Below are 9,112 nucleotides of genomic sequence, written 5' to 3'. Positions count from 1 at the left end.
CCGGTTCTGGACTGAACCGGGACTAATGGGCTGACCCGGCCTGGACCTTTGCCCCCTTTTCTAATAGTGTGGGTTGAACTGGATTGGAATTCAGACACAGTAGGGAGTGCTTAGATGTACCTGATCCACCTAGATTTTTGCTGGATTCTGGACGTCTGGTAAGTTCTGGTGTCCCTGGTGGTAGATCAAGTCGAGATCTGGTGGTAACTTGAGTCCCCCAAGCATTTCTGCATGATTTTGTGAAGCAATTGCTGGATTCTGGACGCTTGGTAAGTTCTGGTATCCCCGGTGGTAGATCAAGTCGAGATCCGGTGGTAACTTCAGTTTCCTCAAGTGTGTTGCATGTTTTGTGAAGCAATTGCTGGATCAAATCGGGGTTGGGGGGTGGGTGGGTAGGGGACGAAGATGAATGGTTGAGTTCGTCGACAGGGAGAGAGAAAGAGAAAGAGGAGGGTCGATGGAGAGTGTCTGTTGCCTTTTCTTGCCGTGGAGGTAAGAAAGTTGGGGATTAGGGGAGGCGGTGATGCGTGATGGTTGTGGGCCAGGGTCACGCAAGGGGCGCTGAGATGGGCCTCACGATTGCCTCCGCTCGACGGCTCGGCCTCGCGCGCTACGTGCACTCGGCCTCATGAAGGTGGGGATCGTTCGGACCTTTTGTATAGGTACGAACGTTTGGTATGTATCACAGTCCAACATTTAAATACATCTGAAAGCAATAGTCATATCAAATAATTTATTTTATTGTTTGAGCGCGCATATCAAAATTTTTTACACACTAGTCCGCACACTCCACACAGCGCGGCCTCTCAGACCCGTCAGATCAACGGGCAAACCGACCCTCAGCCGTCCATTTCCGCAACACCGCAGCAGGACAAGCAGAGAGCATCGGTCCAGTCCGCAACTGGAGGAAAGGAGAGGCGTCGCCACTCGACTCGCCCGAATAACCGGCGAGCGAAGCGCGCGCGAGAAGACGGGCGAACGCATCGAACGAGGCGCCGGAGACGACGGCGGGGGAGGGCGCGCGCCGCGAGGAGGAGGAGGATGAGGATGGAGGCGGGGGCGGGGGCGTACTACGCGGCGGCGCCGCACCAGGGCGCGATGCCGGGGTTCGGCGGGGCGGTGGACGAGCAGCAGGCGGCGGGGGTGGGGATCCTGCTCCAGATATCCATGCTGGTGCTCTCCTTCGTGCTCGGCCACCTCCTCCGCCGCCGCAAGTTCTACTACCTGCCCGAGGCCAGCGCATCCCTCCTCATCGGTACATACCCGTCTATGTCCATCCACCAGCCCTCCATCCCCAGAGGTTCCAGGTCGGAAATGCCGATCGTATCACTGGCAACTAGCTAGGGATTCAGGGATTCTAGTCATGCAACCTCAAGTCTTCGCGGTCGCAGTGGATACGGATTCCCCGTGCGATTTTGATCCCGTGCCTTTGGTTCGGTCGGTGGGTGGGTGAGACGGAGCTGATTGGTTCAGGAATTGGGGTTGTTTAGTGACGAGTGGTGCGCGGTGGTATGATGATTGCGAGGATGTAGGATGAACATTGCGAACCAATCTGTGCGCGCTGTTTTATTTGGACCTTATAGAGTCCATTGAATATGTTGAACAAATTATAAAATGCATGCGCTGTACACGCTGCTGTGTACTGACAGTGTTCAGTTTTACTGCTGCGACTGAGTGTTGGTTCAATTGCTTGTAATTGTTGTGCTCTTTGGGAAAATACCTAGTCATCATGTGTCGGTTTTCTGATTTCTGAGATATAAGATGAATGCTGTGCCATTTGCGTTTATTTTAGTCATGCTTAAAGGATCGGCTACCTTTAGTTGTTGATACTTTCTACTTACCTTATAAACTAGCTAAGTTGGAGTGCTGAACCGCTGCCAAAATGCCATTGATGCATAATGTGTTTAATTCTACACTCAGTATGATTCATGTTTCAAGCTTTTAGTTTGTTAATATATGTCAAAAAAAAATGTGGCAGTCTAATGTCTTTGCATTCTTATTGGGTGCAACCGTGCAAGGTGATCGGTTCTTTGTTGTAATCCCTTCTGCTTGCTTGTATGGAACGCAATGCGGTTTCGTTTTTTTTTAAGAATGTGTATACGTATATGGTTATATTTTACTCCCTACGATCCCTTTGGGACTTAACGCGGGAACAAAGGGTGTAGGTAAAATACTAATGCTACCTTTAATTATTTCTACAACTTCCTTTCCTCCCAAAAGAATAAATACTAAAGGTATAGGCTCCGATACAATACGTAGGTCCTTTTGGACTTAGCGCGGGAACAGAGGGTGTAGGCAAAATACTAATACTACCCTTAAATTAGTTCCACAATTTTTTTCTCCCAATAGGATAAATAGTTAAATACTAGAGGTATAGGCTCAATTAGTCAATTCTTGATGAAATTAACGAAGGGCTAAATAAGAACAACATGAGCAAAAGTGCACTGGGATGTGAGAGTGTAGAAGGACTTACATTTTGATTGAAGCTGAACATGCTAGAGGAATTACATTGTGGGTTAGAAGGAGAATTACAGTTGGTAGTACTAAAACACATGCATTCAGGTAGTTTATTACAAATCTTCACTACCTTACCCTCTCTTTGAGTGCCAGTGTCTTACTCTCTGGACTACGTGCTAGAACTTTTGCTTCAGTTCCTAATTATGCACACATTCATCTATACGCCTATTGCATTCCACTCTTCAACAAGGGCTGAGAAGCAAATGTAACCGTTGATTGGGTCAAATCTAGCTAACGGGCCACATTTAAGGGATTCACGGTCTACCGTGGTGTTTGAGCACAGCCATCCACGTGTTTGTAGGACCTTCGCTCTCAGTGGGGGAAAAAAACTTGGGAGCCAATTGAGAGGCCTTTCGGTTAGGAGCGTCCAAGACCACACTGTCTCCATGCGGGCGCAGAAAAAAAAAAGTTTGACACACGACGGCTGTGACCCAAGTAATTTGCCATCCCAACCTTGCCAAGTTGAAAACTTCCTGGATGCAGAGGCTGGCTAGAGAATCACTTCTCTCTTCAATGACTAGTTTTAATTCTGGAGCAAGGTCCATTAACTGTATACGAAACTATGTTACACTAATATAACGTACTCTCAAACTAAGTATTTATAGAGTAAACCTATGTAACAGCTTTCTGTAGACATTAAGCTTTTTTTTTAATTTTTCATTAAGCTACATTTGAAAATTGAAATTGTAATGCTGAGAAAGTGCAAACTACGTACATGTTACTAGCTAATATACCTAGAGTATCTTGAACCAAAGCAGTGCATTGTTATAATAGTTTCTAGAGGTACATTGAAATATGTGTATTAATTGTATATTATACCTTTGTTGTGTAGTTACTTGTACTTTCTTATATCAGGAATGATTGTTGGAGGGTTTGCTAACATATCAAACACTCAGAAAAGTACTAGGTATATTCTTGCATCTCTTTTTCCTTTGTCCCAGTTGAAAGAAATCGCCATGTAAATTATCATAATATTTTTAATTTTGTGCGATCTTTGATGTTTGTTTGATCTTTGATTTTGAAATAATTCAGGAGATGGTTCAATTTTCGGGAGGATTTCTTCCTTCTCTTTTTGCTTCCTCCAATTATATTATATCCTTTAATGTATATACTGATTTTGTTTCTTAATTATTTCTTGGGAAGTTTGACATGTTTTACTTGACTGCACCTTACTCAGTCAGGGTTCAACTTAGCACCAGTAAGTGTTGAATTGTTGAGGTCCACAGTACCTTAATGTTCCATCAGTTCCAGGCTCACACCTAAACATTTCAAATTTTGTTTCTCGTAGAAACCATTCTTTTCAAACTTCGGTGCCATCATAACTTTCGCAATCCTGGGAACCTTCATTGCTTCCATTGTTACGGGTCTTCTAGTGTAAGAAACCATTTTATGTTGCCACTTTGCATATTCCTTCCAGTTCCCTCTATTAATAAGCATATAATGTTGCAGTTTACCTTTCTTGCAGCTACCTTGCTGGGTTAATATTCATCATCTATAGGTTGCCTCTGGTCGAATGTATGATGTTTGGTGCTCTTGTGTCGGCAACAGATCCTGTAACTGTTTTGTCTATATTTCAGGTTTCTGCTGTCCCTTCATATACTAACATGTGCAAGTTTAATTACTGCTATCTTAAAATAAATGTTTACATATTCTTCATTGAATTATAGGAACTTGGCACCGATGTGAACCTCTATGCTCTTGTTTTTGGAGAATCGGTTCTAAATGATGCTGTATGCGTCATTTTTTCGTACTTAAAACATGTTATTTTTTAATGTTTTCTACTGATACTCACATATTGCTTGGTATTCACCTACGTTCTGACAATTAAGGTGGCTATATCCTTGTACAGGTGAGGGTGCTATTCCTAAGATTTTCTTTGTGTGCTTTCTTTCTCAATCTTGCTTTAAAATCCCTATTCGTTCAGGACCATGGCATCAATGAGGACAAGTTCTTCCGGCCAGAATATTTTCCTAGTTATCTTGAGGTTTCTTGAGAACTTTGTTGGTTCTATGTCATCAGGTAATGTAATTCTAGTTCATTAAAACTGCTTATGTGTGGAACATTTCTAGTAGATTATAGTATTCGCTTGCTCGATGCGATTATTTTCTCTTAGTTTTCCTTATGGTTGTATACAAACCTGTATCTATCATTCCACATTTGATATTTCAACTACCTTTTTGTTGTGCAGGCGTTGGAGTTGGGCTTATTTCTGCTCTCATATCCTCTACTTTGCCTTTTGTTCAATTAATAGGAGCCTAATTTTCACTTTGTTAATGCTATTTATGCAAGTATGGTGGTTTCCGTTGGTAACCTGTCTATAACAGCATATAGCTGAAACTGTAGTTTATTATTATAGATATAGCAGTCTAGCATGCCACTCTGCAGGCATCTGCACGGTTTTTCTCTGGTTTCTGAGTGTAACTCGGGGTGATCCAAGATTACCCTCAAATGGCGTGGTTATAGTGAACAAAAAGGGGGGAAATGGTTCGAAATGATACGAAAACCAGAACTTGGATTATGGCGGTTAAGTACAAGTGTATAACTTCCTTAACTGTCGAGAGTAAAGTGTATTTCTGTAGGATCGTCAATTAGAACACTTTGTATTGATATAGCCATGATGATAATTTGTATGGTTCCAGAAGGGATATGAATTGCACACTGGTAAAACTGTGTTGTTCTCATTTCTGTTGTGTAGACATGCATGTTTGTGCTCCTTAATTCTGTCGAACCTCTTCAAGTATGCAGAACTTGGCGTAGAGAAGTAAGATCTAACACATCTAATTTTTCCAAAACTAGAGTATATCATATGAGCAACTAAATTTCTTGATTTTCATCTACAGCTTACATAATCTGGAGAGCTGCTTGTTTGTGCTTTTCCCTTACTTCTCGTAAGTCGTAAGCCTATCTACTTTGCACTATGTTTCATTTATAGGTTGATAACAGTAACTGTCTTTTGTGTTAGGTACATGTTAGCTGAAGGCCTTGGCCTGTCTGGCATTGTTTCTATTCTCTTTACCGGGATTGTAAGTTTCAGTTTTGAGAACTCTGCCTTGTATTTCTTCTGTACACTGGAAGTTATACTTAGTTACTGAATTTCTAATGGGATTGTAACACCCAAAATTGACCAGTAACCAAGTTTAACTTACTGGGATCATAAACTCTCAGGCAAAGATACTTACATGATGTTAAATTTTTATTTCAGGTGATGAAGAGATACACATTTTATAACTTGTCAGAAGATTCTCAGCGTTTTACTGCTCGTTTTTTCCATTTGCTTTCATCACTAGCAGAAGCATTCATGTAAGTCAGATTCTACTTGCAGCATGTATAACTAGACAAATTTAGTTAATAAGTTGGTTATTCTTCTAAACAGATTCATATACATGGGGTTCGATATTGCAATGGAACGTCAAAGCTGGTCTCATATTGGATTCATATTTTTCTCAATTGTATCCTTTGATTCTGCACCAACTTGTGATTCTTCTACTTAATAAATATGTTGCAATTTTTGTTGTTTCCTTAGTTTATTTCTTTTGTCAACTAATGCAGGTTTTCATATTAGTTGCAAGGTATCATTCGTTGAACTGATCTTTATTGTTTCCTTATTTGATGGGCATGTGATGTGTCAGACTTGGTTGCTGAACGTTTGGAGAATATGTTCCATTTGTCAAACTTGTTTAGTCTGTTAGGCGCCTTACTAGGTTTCTCATGTCTCGTCTTGAAGGGCTGCAAATGTCTTCTCTTGTGCATACATATTGAATTTGGCACGACCACCAAATTCCCAAATACCTAGGGAATATCAGCTGGCCCTCTGGTATAGCGGTATGTATTGTCATCAAACATGCTCATCGGATCATCAAATAAATACATTCAAGTTTAAGCTACTAGAACTTGGTGTTTCCTGTTCAGGACTTAGAGGAGCTATGGCTTTTGCCCTTGCTCTTCAGTCAGTTCATGATCTTCCTGACGGGCATGGGGAGACAATTTTCACCGCTACGACATCTATTGTTGTTCTAACTGTAAGTTGCTGCATGTAGTTCTTTTAGTAATTCTCTAAAACAACTTAAATAACTTTCTCACTGCAACATCCCAGGTACTTCTGATCGGAGGTTCAACTGGAACAATGCTCGAAGCCCTACAAGTAGTCGGGGATAGTAACCGTTATCGGCACCCGTACGAGGCAAGTGCTTTTGCAGTGTTGAATAGCAATGCATATATACTTTTATATCTAAAATACAATGGTAGGAACTGGCGTAGAGGGTCTTGTAGGTGGACAGGCCACCTGCCCGGTTTCGAAGCTTGTCTGCCCCATTTTAGGGGTGAAAAGGGGCAGTTGGATGTTGGATGCTGAGTGCCTCATATGTTATTCAAATGTGCTGGATTTAATGTCCCTATTTTAAAAAACAATCATTATGTTTCTCCATATATATGGCAATTTAGTTCCTTGAAGAATGTTCACAACCTTAGAGTCAAATGGTGCTAAAAGGAAAAATATAAAATGTATGCTCCCTATTAGGTCAGTGCATACCCTGCTTTTTGTTCACTGTTTGACTTCATTCGTCCTTGTACATTTCACTGCTCAAGTAAAAAGCCATAGTATTACCGGCGGTTTATAATCATTATTTTTTGAGAAAATACTGGTTAATTATGTTTATGAACAGCTCACTTGCTGAATGCAGGAGAATTTTGAGGGAAGCAGTGAGGAAGGGACACCTAGTAAGAGCAAATTCCAATTGAAACTCAGAGATCTCCGGAGAAGGTGCACTACTTAACACCTGCCCTAGAAACTATGCTGCTTGTTCGACTTGAATTCTTCTTCAAGGAGTTCCGTTTTATTAGAATTGTGTATTTGTGTCGATAGCATTCTCTATTGTTTCTTGCTGCAGCAAGGGAGCAGGAGCTTTCTGATCAGGTTATTTTTGTCTTGCAGCACTTCCTCTTTTGCTTTATTGGACAGGAATTATCTCACTCCCATTTTTACCTCTCAACACGAGGACGATGATGATGATGACGACAACGACGATGATTCTTGTAAGAACATATCTAAGTTTCCATTCCTTACTGTGTATAGGGAAAACATCAAGTGAAAATGAGCCAAAATTTGAATTGCGTAAAATTCGGTCATAGAAGTTTTTAAAAAATGTGCAAATAATTTGTAGTATTGTGGAAGGTTTTGTTCTACATCCATGCAATTTAAGGAGCAAATTCAATCTCATCCGCAAGACACGAAAAAGTAAAATGCTCGGTATTGATATGGATTGTACTATTCATTGTTCAGTAAGTATTTGTCTTTTTTCTCTGCACGAATGAGTTATAGTCAGCTCAAAGCAAAGATGCTTCCCCTCCCGCAGAGGCAAAGCATGACAACTGGCTCACATTATCTTAATTCCTTGCGCATATTAAGGTTATGCTCTTTATAACTCGAGTATTCCTTGCTGATTGACTATTGTTCTGGATGAACAGCAGGTGAAGTGTTGGGGATACCCAGGCCCAGCGCCTAGATGTTGGGAAGGCTATAGCTAACGACTGCAAGCACGAAGTGACTAGTTTTCAGCGGATTTATCAAAGTTGGTGTCAGGCTGCCAGATAGTTCAGTGTATAGGGACATTAGGATAGTTCAGCATGTGTGGTAGGAAAGAGTATCGTCACACGCGGAAATTTAATTACTAGGTATCCTGCTTCCTTTTGTGAGGACTGAGGAGGCTTGAAATTTTTATTTTTCCTGCACGTAGCATTTTTGCCTTCTTCATTTAACAGCGCCAGTTGTTGGGTTCACCGGAGTCTCATCTCGCTGTTTGAATTGAGAGAAACTCTTGTGTTGAGAGAGAAACGGTTGTACGAAGCAGAAGGAACGTTGCCATCTTTCAGTTAATACTCGTCAGTACTGCTGATGCTGGTTCGTACTGAAGATGATTCGTACTGTAGCGGAAGAGGTGGCATCAATGCCCTTGATCTACACTCTCCCAACTGTATGTAAACCCGTTCGATTGCGGTGCTTCTTTGGCTTTGGTCCCAGCAACTTGGCCATCACCGGGTCCAAGACATGCTCGGGGTGTGGCGGCTCCAACATGAAAGCTGCGAAGCCTCCCAAAGAAGCAGAAACTTGCTAGGCTTTCTTTTTCTAGGGACCGAGGAGGCACGGAATTTTGTTCTTCCAGTTGAGAATATGCAAGTACGTACGAGTAGCATTTTGCCTTCCTATGTAACAGCACCAGTTGTGGGTTCATCGGAGTTTTGATAAAAACTTGTCTGTCTGCGTTGAGAGAAGCTCTTCTCTTCTTCTGATGCGTGAAGGTTTGAGGCGTCGGCGGCTGCATTTTCTGTGGCTGTTTTCTGTCTGCGTTGAGAGAAACTCTTCTGTCTTCGTACCGTATGGTTGTACGAAGCAGAAGGAACGTTGCCATCTTTCAGTTAATACTCGTCAGTACTGCTGATGTTGGCTCGTACTGAAGATGTTGATTCGTACTGTGGCAGAAGAGGTGGCATCATTGCTCTTGATCTATACTCTCTCAACTGTAAACGGTTCGGCTGCGATGTTGACGTCTGAGTTTATTTCAGCTCTGCTATCTAGTACTTCCTCCGTTTCAAAATAAGA

At 41.9% G+C, this 9,112-nt stretch overlaps 1 protein-coding gene across 1 annotated transcript; it reads left to right on the top strand.

Moving 5' to 3' along the window:
- Nucleotides 1-1,047: 1,047 nt before the first annotated feature.
- On the top strand, nucleotides 1,048-8,266 carry LOC119299677 (sodium/hydrogen exchanger 6-like). Its single transcript, XM_037576845.1, has 22 exons — nucleotides 1,048-1,255; nucleotides 3,373-3,424; nucleotides 3,550-3,609; nucleotides 3,691-3,715; nucleotides 3,806-3,891; nucleotides 3,983-4,094; nucleotides 4,185-4,247; nucleotides 4,347-4,366; nucleotides 4,442-4,536; nucleotides 4,706-4,734; nucleotides 5,247-5,278; nucleotides 5,358-5,405; nucleotides 5,480-5,540; nucleotides 5,720-5,817; nucleotides 5,891-5,966; nucleotides 6,067-6,086; nucleotides 6,242-6,339; nucleotides 6,427-6,536; nucleotides 6,611-6,697; nucleotides 7,197-7,276; nucleotides 7,448-7,548; nucleotides 7,981-8,266. The coding sequence occupies exons 1-22, from the start codon at nucleotides 1,048-1,050 to the stop codon at nucleotides 8,016-8,018; spliced, it is 1,599 nt and encodes a 532-aa protein (XP_037432742.1). The 3' UTR covers nucleotides 8,019-8,266.
- The last annotated feature ends 846 nt before the right edge of the window (nucleotides 8,267-9,112 follow it).

Source organism: Triticum dicoccoides, chromosome 5A (genome assembly GCF_002162155.2).
Source record: "Triticum dicoccoides isolate Atlit2015 ecotype Zavitan chromosome 5A, WEW_v2.0, whole genome shotgun sequence".
Classification (NCBI taxonomy): Eukaryota; Viridiplantae; Streptophyta; class Magnoliopsida; order Poales; family Poaceae; genus Triticum; species Triticum dicoccoides.
Note: the sequence above shows the minus strand (reverse complement) of the source record. Positions and strands in the feature narration are given on the sequence as shown.

What these genes read in the sequence shown, in the direction of transcription:
- LOC119299677 (XM_037576845.1), top strand. Translation starts at nt 1,048, where the DNA reads ATGGAGGCGGGGGCGGGGGCGTACTACGCGGCGGCGCCGCACCAGGGC. An exon ending in AATCGGTTCTAAATGATGCT is followed by an intron (nt 4,248 to 4,346) that starts GTATGCGTCATT and finishes CTGACAATTAAG; the next exon opens with GTGGCTATATCCTTGTACAG. An exon ending in GCAGAACTTGGCGTAGAGAA is followed by an intron (nt 5,279 to 5,357) that starts GTAAGATCTAAC and finishes TTTCATCTACAG; the next exon opens with CTTACATAATCTGGAGAGCT.